Here is a 25,396-nt window from a genome sequence, read left to right on the forward strand (position 1 = left end):
ATTAGTGGCATCAGATCTAGATTCCAAGAATCACTAGTCAGCGTTCCTGGTGACCTTGACACTGACAAGTGGCTCCGTGCAAACAGTGTCAAGGTCACTTGACGCCAGACGCCACTAAGCTACATGGAGGAGCCAGCCCATCAATCCCAAAATAGGAAATATATAGACACACATGGACGACAGAAAAATCATCGAAACACTGGGGGCGTCAAGTAATTTCCTAAAAGGTTAACCGCTTGACAGCGGCGGTGCTAGGGGTGCTCCAACCCCCTACTCCTATACAATCCATGGAGCCCCCAAAGTCTCCCCTATAATTTTCAACCATGAACTAAGAGGAGGAAGAGAAAAATGAGAAAGAAGAAGAAGAAAAAGAGAGGAAAAGAAAGAAGAAGAGAAAGATGAGCCTCCCCTAAATCCAAATTCAGATTCGCCACTGCCGCTTGACTACTTGTCCGGGCAACGCACCGGTAAACCGTGCCGCGAACTCGGCACCTCGCTTGGCGCCATCGTCAGAACTCAGAAGAAATCAAACCACGCTTCAAGAACCGGGCACATGAGTATGAACAGCACGGGGAGAAGCCTCTCCGGACCGTCCGCGTTCCAGAGCACGGCGGCAGCGGCGTCCACGACGCGCCGGACAAAGATTGGGGGCCGCGGGTCGCGGGCCCGCATCCCGTGCATGATCAGCAGCAGGCCCGCGGACATGACCGCGAAGGCCAGGATGACTTGCCACTGGGTGACGGCGCCGAGGGCCGCGCCGCTGCCTCCGGCGTCGTTGCCCCCCACGCCGACGATGACGGTGAGGAGGAACGACACCGCGGTGAACACGGCGGCGAACCCCGTGATGACGAAGCCGCCGGCGTCACGGCCACGGTGGCGCCCACGGCCGTTGCGGTCCCGATGCATGGCGGCGGCGGCGGATGGCGCTGATGGATTTGGGGCTAAGACTGAAATGCTTGCGATGGTGCTCGCGCAAAGCTGTGTAAAGCGCTAGTTATAGATCGCTGGATGGGCGTGGTGCGTGTGTTAAGGAAATTGGCGGAAGTTTTACGTCTTTCCGTTAGAAATGTCTGAGACAATTCCGTTTGTGCTTATGCTTTGTTTTCTTAATGAAAAAATAATTCTGTTTGTGCAAACAAATATATGGCGGGGTTTTTTTTTGGCAGGGATCGGATGCTTCTCTGATGCTTCCTATGCATAGATAGACAAACTAAAATGTTTAACTAATTAACTCGTTAACAATTTGATGTTTTTTTTCCGACAAGGATAGATATGGTAGGAATGCAGCATTGATATATCGCTGCAGTCGATTATTCATGGGTTGCTTTTAGAGTGTACTGATGAACAAATAAAAAAAGGTTGAAACTGAAGAGGAAGACAGTTTGTTTTAGTTTGTAAAAACAAAATTGCAACACATGGAGTATGATGTTTCCCTGAAACTCTGCTGGGGCATGGCGGCATGGCCATTCAGATTCAGATGTGACTTGCTAGTACAGTGGAAGAGCTATAACTACCGAACAGCTCCATGTGTAAGAATTGCAAGGATCCTTCCTTACAGCATCCTTGCTAGCTTGAAACTTGTATATATGGCCTCTGGAAAATGGTAATTCCAGTAGGGCAGTAGCCACATGAAGGCATGAAGCCAGCAAGCCGTCAGAAACTCGCCAAGTGTCATGAAACCAAGTGAACTCGCTCGTGTGCAAATTGTTTAATCCTTCAAAATTCGCTTGTAACTTGCTTTTGGCAGGTTTCAGTTGATTAGGTTATCATCAGGCGATGGTAACTTGTTTATACCGCCAAATGATGACAGGACTGTTCAAAGTCGTTTGATTGTGTGTATTGGGGAATCATGTGACTGCCGTTTTATTGGCAGGTTCAGATGGATCTGCTTCGATTTTTTTTAAGAGCGTAAAAGCTCCTCACTTGACCCTTCACTTCGTCAAGGGGCAAAGGCACTAGCAGTCTAGCACAACACCTCCGCTGGAGTTTTCCGTCTTCAGACGACACTAACCGCTACAACCACCAGACCGGAAAACATTCAGATTCTTCCTGGTCCAAATTCTGAAACTTCCGAGAAAGGCTGTCGACATTCAGGGTAGAAAATAGTAGAAAAGAAATGAGCGTATGATAAGCTGCGAGTACATGAAAAATACCCAATCTACTATGCAGATTTCAGAGCAAGGGGGAAACAAGAATGTTTGCAATACAAGAGTCCAACAAACTGCAAACGGCGCGCTGCTACTTTGGGCACAGCACCATATAACAGAGGCACATACATCTTCAAAATCAGAGAGAGTTCAGACCACTGGACCTGAAAGCCGTTTCAGATTGCCCCACCTACCCGTGCTAGTTGAGCATCTGGTAACTTGGGAGAAGAGCTGCAGACCAACTCTGCAGCGCCGGCGACTAGAGTGATTGGTTCGTAGTACTATAAGTTGTAAAAGGTGTTTCTTGTCGCCACACGCGTGCGGCAGCGTGCAGTTTCCAGGTTGGTGGCCTTCATGCTTGCCTGCCATGTGAATCCGGCCTTTATGATGCGCTACAAATGTGGACTGCTGCATAGAATATCTGCGTCACCCGTGCGATCAATGATCATACGGTCGGTGCCCGAAGGTGGCTGGAAGGATCGAAGAAACTTTTAGGCTCCTCTTGGACAAGTCCTTGTGGAGTGAGCTCTGAACTGAGGATGCAGTACTAGATCATCTAGTGCCGTAGCTGAGTAGCATCCGGACGCATGCTGCACATTAACTTTGGGCCTTCGCTTTTCCACCGACGTGGTCAGTAGGTTCTGTTTCCCCTTTCCCGGAAAGTGATCAGGTGGGGGATGTGCCGACGTGGGCACATTAGAGCAAGTATTATGATCCTACGTGAGCGGGCGACTCGCCGGCCAAGTAAGAAAAAACATAGCTGGCGAAAAGAGAAACCAGGAGAGAAGATGGCGGACGACTCGCGATGCGCTAGCGAAAGCAAGCGCACGCATTCATTGTGCCAAAACGCTGGACTCTCATTCGCTCGCGTCGCTGCAGAAACCAAACCAGCGCATTCATTGACGTGGGGCCCCCACGACTGCGTGGATGCTCGGATGACCTGGCGAGTGAGACGCCGGCAAGCAAGCGACTTTTGTTGGTTTTGTTTTGTTTGACCTCTGTCAACAACAGAAAAGAGGGATATCTCATCCGGTTAGTTTAGGGATCGGTTCAACAGAATCTATCCGCAAATGCCTTGATCGCGAGGCAAATCTAAGCCCATTGGACTCGACCTTGGGCCTACAGTGTCTATAAATAAGAGGGGGTCAACCCCAGAGTTAGTAATGTAATCATTTTCACCATCCACCGATCATTCAGAGCACTGGAAGGCTCAGAAGTGCGAGTTACACCCCCAGGGCAGTGCCGGTGGCGACCTGCAGGCCGCCGCTACCCCGAGAGGACGCTCAAGAAGCGTCTGCGCTACATCCCCGACGCCGTCAACACCGTCGACGTCGTCATGCCCACACCTACTTCCACCAGCGCCATGGACGCCACTACCGCTGGTATAGACCGAACATTTGATTCCGCATTAGTTAATGTACTAGGAATGATCTACTTTGGATTAGTGATCCTGGTTAAGCAAGTCAGTGCTAAGTTTTGTTAGTTTTAATCCTAACAATTGGTATCAGTCGCCTCTGCTAATCCCATCTAGATCTCCTAGACAAAACCCTAAGTTTTAAGTTCGGTTTCATGGTGTAGATCTATCCGTGCATGTTCTTTTCATGTTTTTAGTACTACTCAGTTAAGATTCATATCATGCACACATGTTTTAGTTAAGTCAGAAATGTTTTCATGCCTAAAATTCTAGATCAGTCACGTTTTCTAAGTGTTCTTCATGTTTTAGTTCAAGAAACTAGAGTTTTCTTCTAGTCCATTGCCTAATTCATCTAGGTTTGGGGTCAGATTCATGCATAAGATCAGTAATCAGTGAGATTAGAAGGAGGGGAGAACTCAGAACCAAAAGCAAATCCCCACCGAATTCCCCAAACCCTAACCCTAGATTAGTTTAAGTTCAGATTAAGAAAGAAGGTTTACCTCACGGTCGGTGGCCGTGCGTGGCATCAGTTGCCGCCGCGCGTGGTCGCCGGCGTGCCTCCGGGAGCCGCAGGCCCTCGCACCGACCAGGTTGGTGCGGTGGTGCCGACTCCCTTGGCCACGCGCGCACCCTAAGCCGCGTCAGCTCTTCCGCTCTGTTGGCCATCAGCCCGTTCCTTCACCGGCCATCAGCTCGCGCCCCGTGCGCCGCATCAGCTCGCCTCGCCACTGGCCATGGAGCCCCGGCGGAGCCCCTCGGCGGCCCGCGTGCGAGACGCACGCGGTGCCGCAGAGAGGGCCTGCGGTGCTCCAGCCCTTAGATCCCGCAGAGAAGCATGGTGGGGGAGAGCTTCGGAGAGGGGCGGCCCTAGGCCGTGCCGTGCATGCCGCCCGGGTCTGAGCGCGCGCGGGGGAGGGGAGGAGAATGAGTTAGGGTTTTCCCCTCTCCCGATTTTTTCGGCTATTTAAACCCAACCTGAGCCACTCTCAGCCGTACTCAGATCGCCTCAAGGGAAGGGGGGAACGCGCGCCGCGCGGGCTGAAATGCCGGCCCGCTCGTCCGCTGCCGGGCCAAATGGCAAATGGGCCGCTTTAAGCCGCGCGTTAGCTGAGCCGCGCGTCCGCGATGAGCCGAGCCAAAGCCGCCGCGCTGAGCCGCTCGCTGAGCCGCGCATCCGCCTTGAGCCCCTAAGCCGAGCCGTGCCCGCCCGCTGAGCCGCGGGACTGAGCCGGCCTTTCGCTGAGCCGCGCCAAATTTGGTTGCTGGGCCGCGCGCGCTAATGGGCTGCTGCTTTGCGCGCCTGCGGGTTAGGGGCGCGGGGCACTAGCGGGCCGCCACTGGGCCATTTTCTCTTACGGGCCGAATTTCACTTTTCTTTTATTTTCAGTTTTCAGTGTATTTTCAGTGTTAAGTTCAATTTAGTTTCTGCATTAATTTCAGTTAAGCTATCGCATGAGTAAATTTAAGTAGTTGGTGTTTATTTCATATTTATAAGTTTATTCCACCACTATACTTTGAGATGCCTCTAAATAAATGGAACCACCGAGAAGTTTATTTAGAGTAAACTTGTAATTATTTCTGACCACTGTTGTTTAATCATAAGTATTAAGATAAAATTTCGTTTGTTTTCCCCACCGGTGATGCAAATTGAAATTTTAATTGCATGATGTTAATCAGACCACCATAGAATTATTATCATGCTTTTATTTGCATTTCATTGTATATGATTACTAAGATAAGTTTTTCTTTTGATTTTCAGTGACAAATATCAATGATGTGGCCTCCTACCTGAACAGCATTGAGCCGCTCAATGGAGCGAATTTTCCTGACTGGAAGGGCAAGGTCATGACGTGCTTGGCTTGGAATGATCTTGATCTGGCATTAAGGGAGGATAAGCCTGCTGTTGCCGCCGGACAGACTTCAGCTGCTCTGGAAAAGCGGGCAAGATCAGACCGCATGGCGCTTATGGTCATGTCTCAGACCATCAGCGCTGGCATTAAGGGCGCCATCCCCACCAAGGATGTGCAGGGAGCAGATCTGAGTGCTAAGGCTTTTCTAGCAAAGATTGAGGAGAACTTCAAGAGCTCATCTAAGACTTATGCAAGCACTCTCATCATGAAGTTAGTGGCCTCTCAGTATGGTGGGAAGACTGGCATCAGGCAGCACATTCTCAACATGTGTGACATGGCCAACAAGCTTAAGGAGATGCAGATGGCGATCTCATATGGCTTTCTTGTTCACTTCATCATGACCTCGCCGCCCTCACGGTACAGTGCTTTCAAGATCAACTACAACACCAACAAGGCTATTTGGTCTATCAGTGAGCTGATCGGTTACTGTGTTGAAGAAGAAGAGAGGCTTAAGACTGAGAAGATGAAGGATGTGGTGAACATGGTTCATCACATGAGCATCAGTGACAATCCTCCTAAGAATCAGCATGAGTCAAGTAGCAGCAAATAAGGCCAGAAGAAGTTTAAGAAGAAAGGGAACCAGAACTTTGGTCCAAGGAACAACAACAAGTTCAAAGGCAAGCAGTCCCAAGGTGGAAAGATGCTGTGTTCATTCTGTGCTTCACCCAAGCATTTTCAGAAGGGCTGCCCAGGCTTTAAGGAATGCCTGAAACAGCAGGGTAATATTAAGATTGATGTTGTTTCTTTCATTGATGAGATATTCTTAGCATATTTATCCCCTAATACTTGGTTAATTGACTCAGGTGTCACTGTGCACATTTCTAATTTATTACAGGTATTCAGTACGATCCGAACTATAAGAAGGGGGGAGCGAAGCCTAAGAGTGGCTGATGGGAACATGGTTGAAGTCGAAGACGTTGGAAGCTTCTCCTTAGAGTTGCCAGGCGGCTTCCAGTTTAATTTAGATGATGTCCTTTATGTTCCTAGTTTAAAGAGAAATATTATTTCCGTTTCACGTTTAGATAAATCTGGACATGTGTGTGAGTTTGGCAACTCTATTTGCAACATTAAATTTCATAATATTAGTGTTGGCCTTGGTCATTTGCAAGGCGATCTTTATTTGCTCTCTCTCTTGATGATAATTATTCTGTAATGAATGTTTGTGATGCGATGCATAAGCGTAAGCGTGACAATGAGACTTCTTCGAAACTGTGGCACTGTCGCCTTGGCCACATTTCGAGGGGGAGAATGGATCGTCTCATTAAAGATGAGATACTTCATGAGTTAAACTTTTCAGATTCAGAGCAGTGCATCGACTGCATTAAGGGAAAATATGCTAAGACTATTAAAAAAGGAGCGACTAGAAGTACGGGCGTATTAGAAATAATTCACACAGATATCTGTGACCCTCTCTCAGTAACATCGGTAGACGGTTATGACTCTTTTATAACTTTTACTGATGATTATTCCTGTTATGGACACATTTACCCCCATCCAAAAGTGTTCAGACGCTTTAGAAATATTTAAGATTTATAAGGTGAAAGTTGAGAAACAGCACAACACTTCTATTAAAATTGTAAGATCAGACCGGGGAGGTGAATATTATGGGAAACACGCTCAATATGGCCAGATTAAGGGACCATTCGCTAAGTACTTAGAAGAAAATGACATTAGAGCGCAATACTCTATGCCAGGCGAACCACAACAAAATGGAGTCGCTGAGCGACGCAACCGTACACTGCTTGACATGGTACAGAGCATGCTCAGTTATTCTAGTTTGCCTGTGGAGCTGTGGATGGAAGCATTAAAAACAGCTGCTCACATACTTAATCGGGTTCCGTCTAAGTCAGTTCCCAAGACACCCTTTGAGCTGTGGGATGGGGGGAAACCGTCAATTAATTATTTAAAAGTGTGGGGCTGTCCTGCTGAGGCTAAATTATTTGATCCACAGCAAAAGAAATTAGATTCTAAGACGGTAAGCTGCCACTTCATTGGATACACAGAAAAGTCTAAGGGGTACATATTATACTGTCCTGGTCGTCACACTAAGTTCGTAGAAACCAGACAGGCTGTATTCCTAGAGGGCTCAGGAGTTAGTGGGAGTTTTCCACGGAGGGAAGTGAGTCTCGAAGAACTACGGGTTGAGCTTCCTGATCTAGTAGTTCAAGAGCCTACAGATGTATATCAGTTTGTACCACCAGTAATTCCTCCAGTTCAGGTAAATGGTGCCATGCCTTCTACTGTTGTTCAGCAGGAGAATATGGAGCAAATGGTTGGGAAATAGGTGCAACCTGCACCACAAGATCCAATTCCTCAACCTATTCCTCAACCAGTTGCGATTGAACCAGTAAGAAGGTCGCAACGGGCAATGAGATCAGCTATTTCTTATTATTATGAGACATACTTAAGTGAGGATGTATATGATATCGGGAATATAAGTGACCCTGCCACATTCAGACAGGTAGTGTCAAGTGAGAATCCCACTAAATGGATTGAAGCCATGGAAGATGAATTAAGGTCTATGAGTATTAATAAAATATGGGATTTAGTAGAAATTCCCGATGGAGTCAAACTAGTAGGCTGTAAGTGGGTCTACAAAACCAAACGTGATTCTAAAGGGAAGGTCGAACGATTCAAAGCTAAGCTCGTAGCAAAAAGGCTTACACAAAAGGAAGGAATTGATTATAATGAGACCTTTTCTCCTGTGTCTACCAAAGATTTTTTTAGAGTCGTTATGGCATTAGTAGCCCATTTTGATATGGAGCTACATCAGATGGATGTTAAGACTGCATTCTTAAATGGAGACTTAAATGAAACAATCTTTATGGCACAGCCAGAAGGTTTTGCCATAATGGGTAAAGAGCATATGGGATGCAAATTAAAGAAATCCATTTATGGACTTAAGCAAGCGTCCAGGCAGTGGAACCTTAAATTCGATGAGGTCATTAAGAAATTCGGATTTAAGGAGAATGATGTGGATAGCTGTATCTACGTCAAAGTTAAGGGTGGAAAATTAATAATTCTAGTACTGTATGTGGATGACATATTATTAGCGTGTAACGATAAGAACATGTTGTATGAGACTAAGAATTTCCTTTCATCCAATTTTGATACGAAGGATCTTGGTGATGCCTCATATGTCCTTGGCATTAAGATACACCGAGATAGAGCCCAAGGAGTACTAGGATTATCTCAGACATCTTATATTGAGAAAATATTTAAGAGATATAACATGGATAAGTGCAACACTTCATCTGTTCCTATTCAAAAGGGCGATAAGTTTAGTCAAGCGCAATGCCCTAAGAATGACTTAGAAAGAGAAAGAATGAACAATGTTCCTTATGCATCAGATGTCGAAAGTCTGGTGTATGCACAAGTCTGTATGCGTCCAGACTTGGCATTTGCAACCGGAGTTTTTAGTAGATATCAGTCAAATCTAGGATGGGCTCACTGGGTAAGTGTCAAGAAGGCGTTAAGATATTGCCAAGACACCAAAGATTACATGCTCTTATATAAGAGGACAGACAATCTTGAGGTTGTATGTTACACTGATGCTGATCTTGCTGGTGATGAAGATGATAGAAAATCCACTTCTGGATATATCTTCACTCTGGCAGGGGGAGCAATTTCATGGAGAAGTGGTAAGCAAGGTGTAACAGCTGCATCTACGATGCAAGCTTAATTTGTGGCATGTTATGATGCAACAGGACAGGCAGTGTGGCTTAAGAATTTTATTCCGGCATTAAGAGTTGTGGATAGTATCTCGAGACCTATCACAATGCACTGTGATAATCAATCTGAAGTATTCTTTTGCGCAAACGATAAGTTGTCTGGTGCTTCTAAGCACTCAAATATCGTGTCGTGAAAGATAGAAACTGGAACCGCACAATTAAGATTGAGCATATAAGTACTACAACAAACATTGCGGATCCGCTCACAAAAGGTTTATCACCATCCCTCTTTCTGAAACATGTCCTAGGTATGGGTTTGGTTGATACTTTTGATCAGGTCCTGGTTCAGGGCTATTAATATTTCCCCAAATAAGAATAAGAATCCTGACAAAGTTTTTCAGTAAGACTATGGGTAATGTTGTCCTAGTATGTCGTTGTGCTGCTGACGATGCATTGGTCTGGTACTTGCTGATTTACGGAGGATGGATTTTAGTTTAAGTATGAGTTAGTGACATAATAAATGTTATGTTTAAGTTAAGAATAAGTTGTTGACCTTCGGTCAAGGGGGGAAATGTTGGTTTTGTTTTGTTTGACCTCTGTCAACAACAGAAACAACAGAAAAGAGGGATATATCATCCCGTTAGTTTAGGGATCGGTTCAACAGAACCTATCCGCAAATGCCTTGATCAGGAGGCAAATCTAAGTCCATTGGGCTCGGCCCTGGGCCTACAGTGTCTATAAATAAGAGGGGTTCAACCTCAGGGTTAGTAACCTAATCATTTCCACCATCCACCGATCATTCAGAACACTGGAAGGCTCAGAAGCGCGAGTTCCACCCCCGGGGCAATGCCGGTGGCGACCTGAAGGCCACCGCTACCCCGAAAGGACGCTCAAGGACATCTGCGCTACATCCCCGATGCCGTCACGACTACACCTACTTCCACCAGCGCCATGGACACCACTACCGCTGGTATAGACCGAACATTTGATTCCGCATTAGTTAATGTACTTGGAATGATCTACTTTGGATTAGTGATCCTGGTTAAGCAAGTCAGTGCTAAGTTTTGTTAGTTTTAATCCTAACAACTTTATAAACCTTGCTCTTAAGGCTGCCTGCACCCGGGGCCTGCATCTGGTACTGCAGTACCGGATACCGGACCAAACCGCCGCAGTGGTGCCCTGTATCGAGTACGCGATGGCAGCGGATGGGCCTCCATCCTGTTAATCTAGCGCCCTTCCCATTGGTCCTGTACGAGTCAGCGTGGCACGGGGTTCGCCACAGCGCCGCCGTCTGTTCTCGCTGCGCCCGCCACCGTCCGCGTCTGCCGAGCCGCCTCCCCGCCATGACCGTAGCCGCGAAGGTCGGCCGCGCGCAGGCCACCTCCCCGCCATGGCCGCCGCCGCGAAGGCCGGTCGCGCCGGGCCGCAACGCCTCGCGCAGGCCGCCTCCGCCGCCGCCGTCGTCCCGCTACGCCGCCGCCTCCGAGGCCGCCCCCGGCCTGCGCTCCGCCTGCTTCGGCGCGGGAACCACGCGCCGAGTACGCCTCCGCCACCGCTCGTCGCCGGCGCCTGCCTCCGCCGCGCCCCGCAGCCAATCCGCTCTGCCACGTCGCATGCGAGCCGCCCCGCCGCGGCCGCTCGGCGGGGCCGTAGCTGCTCCGCTCGGCCGCACCGCGCGCCGGCCACCCACTCGCGCCGGAGCCACTCTGCTTGGCCGCGCCGCGCGCGGGCCGCTCCGCCGCGGGTAGCTCCGCCCCGCGCCGCCGTGGTCAGATGTCCATCACGCGCATCGCAGCGCTCGCGTCCGCGCTCGGCAAGGGCTCGGAGGGCGGCGGCAAGCACACCACAGCTGTGCACCGGGTCACCGGCGTGCTCCACCGGGCCATGGCGTTCCTCGAGGATGAACGAGCAGAGCGCGCACGAGTCCGACTGGGTGCGGGACGGGGTCGCTGTCCATCCCGCTGGCGGCGGAGGGCGCGGACGTGCTGGCCTCCGACATCTCGGCGGCCATGGTGCGGCGACATCCCAGTTCCGGATGACGGCGGCGGCGAGCTCGGCCGCGGAGGCGAGGAGCGTGGACGGGGGCGGCGAGCTCGGCCGCCGGGAAGGTCGGGCACGGGGAGGGCCGCTGGTCCAGGGAGGTCGGGCGGAGGAGAAGCAGGGAAGGAGAGAGGTGCAGGAGAGAGACGTGGAGGAGTGGATGGGGTGGGTCCCACTTGCAGTGACTATAGAGGATATATTTGAGTAAAAAATGTTGATGATTGGGATATAGAGGAGAGATATTGAGTATAAATGAGTGCAGGAGAAATAAGGATAGAGAAGAAAATCTCAATGACCAGGTAGAAATATTCTATTTAGAGGATGGATATAGAGGAACACACGTGCGGATAGCCTAACAAACGCACGACGACATGGGCAGCGGCCGTGGCCGCGAGTGCTGTCGCGTGCGGAGCGCGGCTGCCCGACCGCCCCATTCAACAACATCGGCGGCTAATCAGCACACGGGTGAAAGCGCAAGGGCCCCCCGCCCCGCCCCGCGCCCGCCAAGTGAAGCCGAACGCCAACATGGTCGAGGAGGTCGAGGCACCGCGGCCGGAGATCAGGCGGCCAGTCGTCGAGCCGGGGGAGCTGGCCGTCAAAGATTTAGTTTTGTCCAGACAAGTCCAAGCGCCTGCCATCGCCATGGCCTTGTCGTTCAAGCTTGGGAGAGCCGTGGTGAGCGAGCCCATCGACTTGCCCCCACACGATGCTTCTCAGATTAGTTTTGTCTCTCTAGATTTGCGCGGAACAGAGGATGATGCAGCGTCCAATTTGTGGAACAGAGGATGATGCAGCGTCCAATTTCTCTGCTTGTGACCGAAACTCTGAGCGCATTTCCGTCGGAAAAGGGATGCTTGATTTGATCTAGGCCGGTAGAAAGTACTCTGCATGCGGGAAACCTCTTGCTGGGAAAAACTAGGAACGACGGAGAGCAAAAAAATCCACTATAAAGATGATGAGATGGGAGCAAACAAAGTTGGGGAGACTCCAAATCCTCCACAAATTTCACTTCCTAATGGATGGATTTGGTAGATCGAAAACCTCCCCTCTCATCTCCTAACCCTAGCTCCTCCTCTACCATGAACAAGCGAGAAAAAAAATAGGCTCGGGTTGGTTTTGGGGCTGGTTTGGCAACATTATAGAAACCCCCCTCAAGTTACAGAATATTGGAAACAACTCCTATTTCAGACTGCCATATGCCTAAACACTCTTTTGCACCATGTATTAACAAAAATAATTGCACAAATGATGAAACTAGGAGCTGCATGTTCTCACACTAAAACTCCTATTCAACAAGGAGTTTTCTTTTTTCTTTTTAACAAACGAGATGAATCGCTCGGGGACGTCATGGTATATATATATAGAGCCGGCGGTGGGCGCAAGGTGTTGGTATGGTATTGAATATAGGATGCGTGCTTCGTCTTCTCCCGACTTCCCGTGTTAATTAACCGTCGAAACAAATATTGAGACGACGTGGAAAGGACAAGTGTAGTTTGGCCAATGGTTGGGCACCAGATGGCGTCGAGCAGATGGGCCTGCACCCGATGGCCCCGCTGGACACGTGTTGACATCCTGGGCGATGTCGCACCAGAGGCGAGGTGCGGCACCGCCGCAGAGAATTTTTCTCCCGTGCATGCGACGTGAGAGATGACGTCCTAGAGAGGACAGCGAGCTGCCAGCACAACCAGATTTCACACGTCATCGTACCCACGGTTTTGGCGAAATAAACAGCGGTTTTGGTTCGGTCATTAGTACTGGTTTTGGGGTCAGTTTATTCTTTTAGCTCTATCTAATTGTTCAAACAGGACCGGGGCTATTCATCTCCAAGTAACTTCTTTGTCCACGTGGAGATTGGCATTTTTCTTTCTTGTCACTCCCGCGGGCGGGGGGAATCATCTTGCGGCGACCGGCGTGGAATCACATTGGTTCAAGGGCATTTTTCCCGGGCCGCAGCTGTTTCGCCGCCGGAACTAGTGACTTCTCTGCCCTCCTAATCTCTCGTGTTCATGGTGACGCGTGCAACAACGACTACCTATTCTGAAAGAACTTCGGTACGTTACGTGCACCATAGCGCTGCAGGCTAGGAGTAATTTTGATCGAGCTCAGAGCTCACTATACTAGCAACCGAGTTCTGTTCTGTTCTGTTCTGTTCTGGGGATGCAGTGCCGCTGCCGGATGTCTTGCGTCGGGCTTGCATTGCAGCCTGCAGATGCAGCGGATGGGCTTCCGTAAGGCTGCACTGCACGTGCGAGCACAGGTTCGTCGACCGTACCTCCTCCTCCGGGGACCGACGGTCGTGCAGCTTCCACCGGCGGCGACGAGGCGACCAGTGTGTACCCAGAAACACGGGGTGCTTAGTTAATCTTGATCTTGTCCTCATCCTCTTGTCCATAGCTTATCTCCATCACTCCATCCAAACGACACTTAGAGCTGTCATCATCCACCGCGACGGCCGACGGGGCTTTGTTTTTCTTTTTTTCTTTTTTCCCCCTTTCGAGTTTGCGTGCTCCTATTTTTCACCTCAAGGAGTCAAGGTCTTCAAATAGTTGGTACGAGGGGGAGCCGGGAGGGGGAGGGGGAGGCAGACGGACTCTCTGGCCGGCACTCCCTCCTCGTCTGCCGGAGCCGGAGCGCAATGCCGTGGCCCGAGGAGGCCATGCGCCGGTCGGGGGCGCTCGTGGCGCTCGCCGCGGCGTCCGCGCTCGTGCTCGTGCTCTTCCCCGCGCCCGCCGCCGTGGACCGCAGGTACGTTGACCTCGTGCTGGCCCTGTTTTCCGCCCTGCTGCTCGGCTGCGCCGCCGTGCTCCTCTCCCCGGCGCGCCGCGCGGTTGCCCGGCTCGGGCGGCGGCCCGCGGAGGCTGCCGGGGGACCGCGATGGGTCGGCTTCGCGGGCGTTGTGTTCTACGCGGGGTGCGTGGTCGGCGACGCGTGGAAGGAACCGGCGTCGGTGTCGGTGGGCAAGGTCGTCCGCTGCTTCCTGTTCTTCCTGGTGTTCGTGGCGGGAGTGTGGACTGTGAACATGTCCGTGCTCGCGGGAAGGGGTTCCCGGCCGGCGGCTGTGGAAGGAGAGCTTTACGGCGGGGAGGTGGACGCCATGCTACCGTGATCGGCACTGCACGCGTCGTTGTCAATTCAAAGGTTTGGAAGGTTCAAGACTCTGTCTTGACTTATTTGGAGCCTCTGAAGTCTGAAGATTAGCAGCTTTATCTGATCTTGCTTTGTAATTTGTATTGGTCTAGAGTCGATCGTAGATTCACAGTTCCACATGTACAGTATAGTACTTTTTTTTTAATGTTCAGTTGCTCACACGCCATGTAATGTAAACCCGTGTCTGTAATTAATTCAGATGAATGCAGCTGCACATTTTAATAACGGGCAAACCGCAACCTACTATGCATCCCAATCTGTATGCCTGATCGAACAAAAAAAATCATGTGGCTGTGTTTAGTTCCGCGAAAAATTCCCAAAATTTTTTACTGACGCACATCACATCGAATCTTACGATACATATATAGAATATTAAATATAGCTAAAAAATATAACTAATTGCATAGTTTGGTTGTAAATGACGAGAAGAATCTTTTGAGACTAATTACTTTATAGTTGGACAATAATTACCAAATAAAATCAAAACGTGCTACAACAATTTTTTCACGAACTTTTTCGCGAAAACACACCCCATCGCCGGTCCCCTTGGAAGTTGGACCCTGTCGTGTCAGGTTGATAGTGGCACCCTGCTGTGGACAGTGCACCCTGCAGCTGCCGTGAAATCGTCGGAGGCATCATCAGCCATTCGGCGTCGTTGGTTGGAAAAAAGAATTCGTGTGATCATTTCTTTTCCCCGAAGTCTGCACGCCGTTACGAAAGTTTGCCATGTTCAGTAAAATTTTACACAAAAAGATGAATGTATGTATGGAGTACTAAACGAAGTTTATTTGCAAAATTTTTTCATGGATGGGTATAACTTTTCGAGACAAATCTAATAAGTCAAACTCCACCATGATTGGCTATAGTAATACTACAGTAACTGCACCTAATCATTTTTCTAATCGTACGGTCAAAGACATCATTAGCTACAGTACTGCTACAGTACTGTGATTGTTGAGTTGATTTTGTGATTAGACTTCATTTAATACTCTTAATTAGTGGTCAAAGCATCAAAAGTTTACATGCAAATTTTTACATGCTCCAACTGAACACGGCCTTTAATCTGCAGTTGCTGTCCCTGGAATTAGAAAATTCGGGCGTTGCCTTGTTTGGTGTTACGTAAGCTATATGACTAAATCTGACCAAGAAGCAGAGGATGCTCTGTGAATCTAACCTGATTAGTAGTACGATGTAGCCCGCAAGGGGGGGGGGGGGGGGGCGATGGGGCCACCGGAAGTTTGTCCCCCGCAATATCGCTGAAGCCAATCCCCTCACGACGCCAGGGGTCGTTCTTCATCCTTGAGCCGTGCGACAAATCCGCCGTCTGAACTCTGAAGCAAAACCAGCAAGCTTCAACGCCTCGAACAAGCCAGCAACCTTATGATGGACAAGCATCTCTGTATGACGTCGAACAGACAGAGTATATCTCTGTATTTGGTACTCTCAAATTTCAGTGGATGATGATTGTGCTTATATCCGACGGCTCCATCGCAGCACCGGCTCGATCCAATCCGGCGCTCGGCTTTTTTCTGCGCGGCTGCATCGCAGGGAGCGGGCGGCTCCGAAGCGGCGCGCAGCTCCCGCGGCCGCGGACGTCGCGATCGCTCGGAAGGCCACGCGGCGTAATCCTGGGCGGTGTCGCACAAGAAGCTCTGTGCGGCACCGCCGCAGTGCCGCACAGAATTTTTTGCCGGGGGGGGGGGGGGGGACGTGTGCTTGGCTGACTCTCTTGGAACGAAGGTAGAACGGACTCGTTGTCCTTTGGCTTTGTTTCGATGAAAAGAAATACTCGTAGTATTTTCGTGCTGCCACACGTTAACGTTATTCAAGCATAGCTGCGCAATTACGACGTTGGTGCTTGGTGATCATCCTGCTCTGGACTAGTGGTACTGGTAGTCTTCTAGACGAGGACGACAAGGAATACATTTGTTTGGGGTTTCAGAGATTAAAGGGCTCCAGGGTCCAGGCTACTGAACTTGGCAACGGCAGGCACAGCCTTAGAAAGCGTTGATGATATTTTTAGAGTCGAGACCACTTGACATGATCCTGGTCAGACTCTACACTTGGAAAGGACTAAAGTAGAGTTCCCTGTCCGCCTGTCGCATCGCACGCGACGATCGCCGCCGTTCCTATGCATCCGCAGGCACTTTCCTGGTGGGCGGCAGGCATGATGGATACCACTGCGAAAATGATCGGATCCGGCGTGGCCGGTACATCGAACTCATCACTTCATCAGCTTTTCGCTTCCACCTGACTGTTCGTCCGTTCAATGTGCCGTCCTCTTCTTTGTAAAAAAACAAGTCGACGGCCGCGCTGAGCGTGAGGGCAGCCGTAGCGTAGCCGCGTAGGACATGCGCTTCCCCCGTGCGGGTCATGCTTTGCCTACGTACTCCCAGCTGTAACAGCGTACGTGCCGCGTGCGGAGCACCGCTGCCCACACGAGCATGGTGGCATGACATCACTTGGTTGCGGTTGCGGTGATCGGGTTGGGGAGAGCCGCGAATCCGCTCACTGCGTCGTCTCTTGCAACCGGCAGCAGCGCGATTGCGTCGGTACTGCCTCTTCGGCCGGCAGGTCTTCGTGCAGTCGTGCGGCATGGTCTCGTTAGATTTGGCCACAGCTAGCTCTGAAAAATTCCTTGGGTTTTCAGACAGGTCGCTGATACGGATGGGGAGCACGAGCACCTCCGAGCTGCCGTGTGCAAGGCAGGCGATTCTTGTTTACAAACTGCACGCTTTGACCTGCGAATGTCAATTCTCAAAGGTAGGGCGTGTCGGTTGGGATACCAATTTTGGAGATTGGGACATTGACGAGCACAATAGTACTTGGTCGTCTCCACTCGATAGGACCAACTACTGGTGGTGTTGCTTGATTGTTTCAACAACGACGAGCTCATTTAAGTTTCCAAAACACATACATGGCCTGTTTGGTTGCTGCCTACCAGGCAGCTCATCGACCAGGCAGCACCATCCAACCCCAGGCTACGAAAATCTAGACAATCATGCCTGAGCCAGACAGCTTTCCCAGGGTCCCAAGCAAACATGCCCACATATACAGACGCTGAAATAATACAATCACCCTTTGTGGATGCACGCATGCGAACCATATCTCTATGAAGAGATTAGGCTACCATATCTTGAGAATTGAGATCGACACGCTCACCGTCACACACAACAGACACACCACACTACTTCACCAAAGAAATAAAAAAAGAAGAAGACCACCACACCACGGCCTTGTTAGGACGGCCCACTCGGATCCTGGCATCCTGCCCACACTTTCCGACCAGTCATCGTCCGACCCAGATTTTCCTCTTCATAGCATCCTACGTGTCTCTCCGTCCGTCCACTAGGCCTGAAAACCACCGTCAGGTCCCGGAAAAAAAAGGACACTGCGTCGCGCAACTTTCTGAGAAACCTTGCTGACAGTGGTCTGAAGGAAGAGGCCGTGAGTCCAGCAGAGCTGAAAGGATTTTACTCGACCCGGACGTGAGTTGCGGGGGAATGTTACTGCTGGACTCGTCAGAGTTGAGACCTATTACGAACTTCTAGTCAGAGTTGAGACCATCTGGCATGATAGATACCTGCAGCCGGCAGTTGGCGAAAAGGAAGGTTCTCTGTCGCATCGCACGCGACGGCCGCCGCCGTTGCCATGCATCGGCACGCAGTGAACTTCCTGGTGGTGCTGGGGGGACGTGCATGATGGATACCCCTGCGAAAATGATTGTTTTTTTTGAAAATGAAGAAAACAATTGTGAATCGCGCGCGGGCGGCGAACCCAACAACCACTGCGCCGAACCAACCGGGGCAGGCGGCGTGGTCAGCGGCCGCCAAGCACAAGCTGCGGCAGCGTGCGGAGCGCGGCTGATGAGCTGGCCACCCGGAGGCGGCGTAGGAGTGGCGCACAAGGCCGGCTGCCCCGCAGCGGCTCAGAGCTGACTGGTCCAGCGCGTGAGACCGCAAGGGACCCAACCCAAGCGCCGGCCGGGCCGGACGCCACCAAGGTGTAGGTTACCACCGTGTCGCGGCGTGATGAGCGAGCGCGTGAGCACGGCCATCCTCGGATCGTGCTCGTGCATAGTAAGTACTGCTGCAGACGAGTGGCGAGTGTGGACGGCTACACCTCCACTTGCGCACAGCAGCGCAGCGGAGGATCGGAGAGAAAACTGATGCTCACGGCTCACCTCGTCTCTTGCAACGCAATTGCGTCGCTATTGTCTCTGCGGCCGGCAAGACCGATCCTCATGTGGCATGGTCTCGTTCGATTTGGCCACGGCTCTGAAAATTCCTTCCTTTTGGGTTTTCAGAACGGTCCTTTTACAGTACAGGGTTCTGCTGCAGGCTACTAAATAAATTAAACTTCATATACTACAAACTTTAGTGATTGGGACACTGAGGAGCACAATAGTTATGAGTTGTTTCTACAAGATAAAGTACTAGTAGTGTGGTTTGATTATATTGTTTGAGCAATAGCATGCTCACGTACGTTTTCGAAACAAATTACAAATACATATGCTCAAATAACACATACCCTATAAAATACATGAATACAAACCGTATCCCTAAGAAGGGATTAGACTATCATATCTGAGATTGACAAACTCACTGTCACATACAACGGACATACCACACCACTTTTTTTTTAATTACAACATACCACACCACTTGTCGAAACCAAAAATAAAAAAAGAAGACCACACCACGGCCTTGTTAGGACGGCCCAGTCGAATCCTAGCCCATCTACTCTGTTGGGCCAGGGAGGTCGAACCAAACGAGCGTACAGCAGGAAGAAGCCCACATCCAAATCAACAAGACGACGAACTACGCGACGAACGCAAGGCTTCCAAGGGCCACGACGACGCACAGTGGCAGGATGGAAACCCACAGAAGAAACGCGGGCTACGGCCCAGAACCCGAACGAGGCCTCCGCGAGCCCGAACAGCGCCGTGCCGGCTAGGAAGCCGTAGTAGGCGTACCCGGGCACCTGAAATGGGCTGCCGGAAGCAGCTGACGGCGGCGCCTTGAAGATGGCCAGCGCGAGGCCCGACGAGCCGAGGAAAGCGCCGCCGATCATCAGCGCGGCCGCCGCCGTGGTCACGTCGTGGCCGGCTCCGGCGATGATGGCTACCAGATGAGCCGGGAACGCCATTGATCTTGTGACGCAGTGGTTTGAGTGCGTGGATACGGTGGTGTAACTGTACGGTGCGTGCGTGAAGCTGGTTTCTTGGGGTTTGACGGCAGGGAGAGGGCTATATATACGTTGAACGGCTTTGAAGAAGTACAGATCGGGTCACGAATTACCCGAAGGCGTGGGGCCAATCGATCAGCGGCCAGGCGGGTTGTGCCTTACCCGGCGACGGCTGGGTCACCAGGTACCCGTAGGCGTGGGGTCAATCTGTCAGTGGCCCAGGCGGGTTGCGCCTTACTCAACGTCGCATGGCCGCATGGGTCACCAATTACCCAGGGGTGGAGGCCATCCGTCGAGTGCGATGACGACGTTGAGGTGTCCCTGGAAGCTGGGGGTTGGGTTGTGTTTTTTTTTTTAAATTTTTATTAGGGTCTGTTATGTGAAAGATTGAACGGTTACTCGAGACGGGGGGGGGCGCAGAGGGAGTGGGAGGGGGAATTTGCGAAAATGTGATTAAACAATCCAAGAGCGGGTGGTTAATTGTAAAATTACCCAATCTCTCCAAGTCTCTTAGATGTTGACCCAATGGTTTAGATTGGAGTTTGCACGATTTGCACTTGATATGTTCCATATATATTAAATCGGGGTGGATTGAAATGAAATGGTGTCCAAAATTGACTTGTAACTGAGCGCTGCCTACAACGGTACAACCCCTCTCACTGCATTTACTTTACTTTTTATGTGTGCATATAGTTGAACATGTTCATAGTTATCTTATTTCAATTTTGAACAGAGATTATAGGTAGCCGAACAAACCATGGAACACCAGTTTTTTCATCAGTGGAAGACTGACAGTAGTGTTGTGCGTTCAAATTTAAACACGAGCAATAGATTTGTCCCCCCAAAAAGGAAAAGGGTTTAATAAATGCTGGTTAGTGCCTCGCGAATGTCTAGCTATGGATCAGGAACTTCATCAATCCGCACATCAACCAGCACAGTCGCACGGCCTTTTTTTGAAAGAAGTACATCGATCAGCGGCCAGGCCAGGTTGCGCTTATGGTTGGGTCACCAGCAGCTACCCGGAGGCGTGGGCCGTGGGGTCAATCCGTCAGTGGCCCAGGCCGGGTTTTGCCTTACCCAGCGTCGCTTGGCCGTTGGCAGCATGGGTCACCAATTACCCAGCGGTGGGGCCAACCCGTGTAATTAGTTGGAGCTTAGTCAACCCGCATCAATACCCGGCAACGCAGTCGCCTGGGTCGTCAGTGGCCAGCCGGGTTGCACCTTACCCATCGCCTGGGTCGCCGGTTACCCATGGGCGTGGGGCCAATCCTTCAGTGGAAAAGCGCGGGTTGCCCCTGTTTTTTTAAAAAAATTAAACAGCGGGTAGCCCCTTACCCAAGTCGCCTGGGTCACCTGTTACCCAGAGGCGTGGGGCCAATCGGTCATTGACCCAGGCGGGTTGGGCCTTACCCATGCCTGTATACTCGTATACTGTATAAGTAATACCTCCACTCCTGCCTGCCACATACCAAAGCATTCAGCATCGATTTCCAAAGTCAAACCCTAGCCCCTGCCGGTCTGCGCGCACCAGGCCGGCCGCCGCCGCCCACCGCCACCAGCCCCGCCGGCGCCGGCGCCAGCTCGACCGGCACGCCGCCACAGCCCGCAGTCTCGCTAGCCCGCCAGCCCGCCGCGCGACCTCACGGGTTCGACCAGTGCCCAGCTATATCCACGCGACCTCACCGGAGATTTGCACGCCGCCGACCTCGTCAACACCGGATCTGTGTGGTATGCCTTCTCTCTCTATTCTTGAATCCTCCACTGTTCGTTATGGTTAGGATTTAGAGCTTGTTGCTAGGATGTGCAGGGCCTAAATTGTATAGAGTAGAGCGCAGATAGTATAGAGTTGAATGAGGATTAAATCGAATTGGCTCTATTTGTGATTGCCCGCTGGTACTGCTCGTAGCTTGTTAGGTTTGTTTTTCACTATAGTATTTGTGAATTGTGATTGCCACTAGCTGACGTCGTTAGTTCGTCACAGTTTATTTGAGATGGTAATTATAGCTGCTACAGCCAGTTCAATGTTCATTTATTCCATTATTATTGTTGATCTGCAGTTGTGATGGCAACGCCTGATAAGCAAACCGATCAATCCACCATGTCCAATCTCCCCTTATCATCACACTCTCACCCCAATCTCGGCAATCCAGGAGATCATCAATCCATTTCCGATCACCCCATGGCTTCATCGCACCCCCAATCCACCCTTGGCAATCCAGGAGATCAATCCATGGATTTCTCTGTCCCCGCGAGTTCCGCTAGGAATGGATCTGCAGTTTGTGATGACAAACCCTGGTACGGAAACCAAACAATTCATGTCCAATCTCCATTTGACACCATCAGAACCCCACCCCACCGTCGGCAATCCAGAAGATGATCAATCCATGTCCGATCTCCTCTTGAGATCATCGCACACCCACTCCACCCTTGGCGATCTAGAGAATTGGGTGTTGTCCATGCTGAATGATTCCGGTGATGGTGGTGTGAAGGATGCCGATGACCTCCCCTCTCCATCGAAAATCCCAGTGGAGGGCATCCCCTCTCCAGGGCTTGCCTCCGACGCGGCAGCTGTGGCTGAAATTGTTCAGCCCGCGTCTGGCTCGCTCGGGGGTGATAGTCTCCTTCCCTCGGCAGGCGCGCCCCATGTGGCTGTGGGAGATAAGTTGCCAGCATTACATGGAGGTCATGTACACACGGAAGGCGACCAATCCCTCCTCGGCCACGAGCACTGCTGTACCACCGACATTTCCACCGCCACGGTCGGTGCGGTGCCCGAGCCCGGCTCACTGGAGGACGACGGCATCTGTAACACCCCCATGTTCCGACCGGTGTCGCCGGCCGGTCATACCGGTTGCGCCGGTTGCCGTGCGTCGAGCATCGTCGCCGGCGAGCGACGCCACGCGTTGGCCATCCCCGGCGTCGAATGTCCTCGTCCCTCTCCCTAGATGGCCGCCTGATATTTTTCCCTCTCTCTCACACGCTCAGCTCCTCGGCCTTCTCCTTCCTCGAGCAGAGCTCGAACGAGCTCGAGCAGCTCGCTCCCGCCGGCCAAATCCCCGGCCTCCGCCCCACCGTCTTCAAATCGCCGCCAACCGAAGCTCCCTCACCTCCCTAGCTCCCTCCTCAACCCCTCCGAGACGAGCTCCGGCCGCTGCACGGCCGGGAAACAAAGGTTCTCCGGCTGCCGGCCATCCATGGCCGTCGAGCTCAATCTCGACGTCGAACTCCTAGCTCCGGCCACCGTTTTCTTCGTCCAGCGGCTCAAATCGAAGCTAGGTGAGGTGCTGATTCTCGTGCTCTCCTCGTTCCTGCGCGTTTCCATAGTTTCCGCGCTCGTTCGTGGTGTTGCCGCCGCCGCCTTGCTGCCGTTTGCCGCAGGCCGTGTGCAAGCGCCCCTGCGTTGTGCCGCCGCGTGCGCCGGCTTTGCCCAGCAACGCTGCCGCTACACCGCCCCGTACCGCCGCCGTCCGGCCTCACCGCCGGCGAGGGCTGCTCGCCGTGCCGTTGGCCGTGGCCCTATGCCAGTCCGGCTCAGCCGAAACCGGTCTAACCGGTATTAGGCACCGGTCTGACCGGTGTGTGCCCCTTTTATTCATTTGACGAAACTTGTAGGTTGCCTAATAAATTAAAGAAAAATTCTAAAAATACAAAAGTAGTTCCATTTGAATGTTTAGATTTAAATCTCCAAGGGAAAAATGTTAATTCTTGTGAAATAACCTCTTTGCCCCGTTAAAGATTTAGAATGTGTTTTAGGCTTATTTAATTAGTTTCGACAAATCTATTAGTCCAAAAATTATGAAACCTAGGCAGTAGTTTAATTTAGGCATGTGTAGTTCACCATTAAAGTTACACGTCCAGAAAACGTAGTTTGATATGTTAGTTGGTTTCTCCATATGTTAGTACGTCTATGCATTAAGGAATAGTTTATATTTGAGAAGAGTCTTGTAAATTAAATTAGAACACTGTATCAGTAGCTACATTATACTAGATTTTGCTTATCACGAGGATGTATTCATGGTTTACTTTAGTGAATTTATTCTACTCTAGGCCGAGTTAGTTAGTTCATATTAAAGATATATTGCTAGGGTTCATGCTAGGCCGTATAGTAAGTTGAGTGGTATCATTTTATGGAGTTAATGACGAAAATGTTACATACATGATGAGTGTTGTTGCTATCATGTTTGGTCAGCCGGTCTGACCGGTGCAGGGACCGGTCTGACCGGTCATAACCGGTCTCACCGGTTTGGTATACCGGTCTGACTGGTAGAGTCAGGTCTGACAGGCGTAATCATATGTAAATCGTAGTGTTTATAATCGGTCGGTAGTTGTTTTTGTGTTGGTAAAATTCTGTTTGCATTACATATTTCATGTGCATTAATTGGCAGTTCATATGCATTCATATAGAGTACGTGGTGAGAACATCGACTACCGATGGATCGTGAAGCCCAGGATGGCGAAGCAGGATTGAGTAGGAATTCGTGAAGACCCGGCCCAATGGTCGGAAGGGCCCAAGGCCTTACTAGAATTAATACTAACTTAGTGTACCCTCAGGCAAGCCCCGGTGCATGTCCTATTATTTTAAATTATGTTTCACTATGTATATGTTTTATCTATTACTTGTGCATTACGTATTAGGAGTTGATTGGAACCCTAGCTGCATGATCCCTAGGTTTCCCTAAATTTTTACTAGTATGTCTAGGTCGATAGTGGTGACAGGCTAAAAGAGTCCAGTAGAAGTCGGGTGACTTCGTGTCACTCGCGAGACACAGGAAATTTTAGAAGCCGAGTAATTGCCGGTTACTCGCGAGATACATTATTATCTTTATACTTCAATATTTGTGAAATGGATTGAAATGGATATGGAGATGTGAGACCGGGCGGGGATGATGGATAGGTATGGCAGCAGGACAGGGTTCCTGGGTGCCTTAGCCCCGTCTGAGTCGATTAAGGACCGGTTGTTGTGGCAGTGCTGATCGGGGATTGAATTGTACTAACCGCATATCAGGAGTAGGAGGTAGTCGAAACCGGTAACCCGAGTACTGCTTTGTTTCGAAAGTACAGGAACCCGCACCCAACTCCTGGGGCGAGTCGAGTAGTCGCGGAGAATTGGGATGCATATGTTTACTTTTGGTGGTCTCACGTTAAGCTCGGCTGACCATATGTCGTTGGGCTGGTTCCTGTAGTTCGAGGCGGGGAGGGGAAAGGTTGGTGCTTGGGGTCCGACGGGGCTTTTGCGTGCCGTGTTGGTTAGGTCCACCTTGCAAGGTTAAATCGGATCGATTCGCCGTGTCTCGCGGTCATGATGGGCCTTGATCTCTTTGCTGCATCGTAGCAAAATATTAGAATGTGAATTATGTATATTTATGTAAAATATTGAGCACATGGAATAAATTTTTGTTTGCATCACCATGATTGCTATAGTGGGTCTATGCAAATATTAGATGAGAGTTAATTTATATAGAACCTGAAGCTAAAATAGTGAAAGTAAGGAATTACTTTAGTCACTCTTTCTGCAAAACAAACCACTAGCCAAAGGTCGTGCATGTCTAGATATGTGGGCTAAGTATACCCAATAGTCGGGTAAGACTTGCTGAGTATTAGCTGGTCAGGGTTTGTTGTTTACCCTATTTCAGGTATAGGAGCTAACTAGGCTTCACATCGGTGGGCTCGATGTGGCGCCATGTCTTCACGTCTCGGTAGTTCTCGATTTATTTAGTTCATTTTATTTATCCTCTACTAAAAATGCTCTGTAAGTTAGATTCTCTTCCGCTGTTATTTTTTCTTTTGTAAATTTTAAATTTAAGCTGTTTTGTAAAAGTCTTAATATTATTTCTATTTATGTAAGATTTTTTTTTGTGCTGGGTACTGCGCTCGCCTTCG

The 25,396-nt window shown here is 50.4% G+C and overlaps 1 protein-coding gene across 1 annotated transcript; it reads left to right on the forward strand.

Annotated features, from left to right (window-relative positions):
- Positions 1 to 13,613: 13,613 nt before the first annotated feature.
- On the forward strand, positions 13,614 to 14,566 carry LOC120680619. Its single transcript, XM_039962119.1, has one exon. The coding sequence runs from the start codon at positions 13,818 to 13,820 to the stop codon at positions 14,286 to 14,288; it is 471 nt and encodes a 156-aa protein (XP_039818053.1). The 5' UTR covers positions 13,614 to 13,817; the 3' UTR covers positions 14,289 to 14,566.
- Positions 14,567 to 25,396: the final 10,830 nt, after the last annotated feature.

The sequence above is a fragment of the Panicum virgatum genome, chromosome 7N (assembly GCF_016808335.1).
Source record: "Panicum virgatum strain AP13 chromosome 7N, P.virgatum_v5, whole genome shotgun sequence".
Taxonomy (NCBI): domain Eukaryota; kingdom Viridiplantae; phylum Streptophyta; class Magnoliopsida; order Poales; family Poaceae; genus Panicum; species Panicum virgatum.

Coding starts and splice junctions, on each gene's coding strand:
- LOC120680619 (XM_039962119.1), top strand. CDS start 13,818: ATGCCGTGGCCCGAGGAGGCCATGCGCCGGTCGGGGGCGCTCGTGGCG.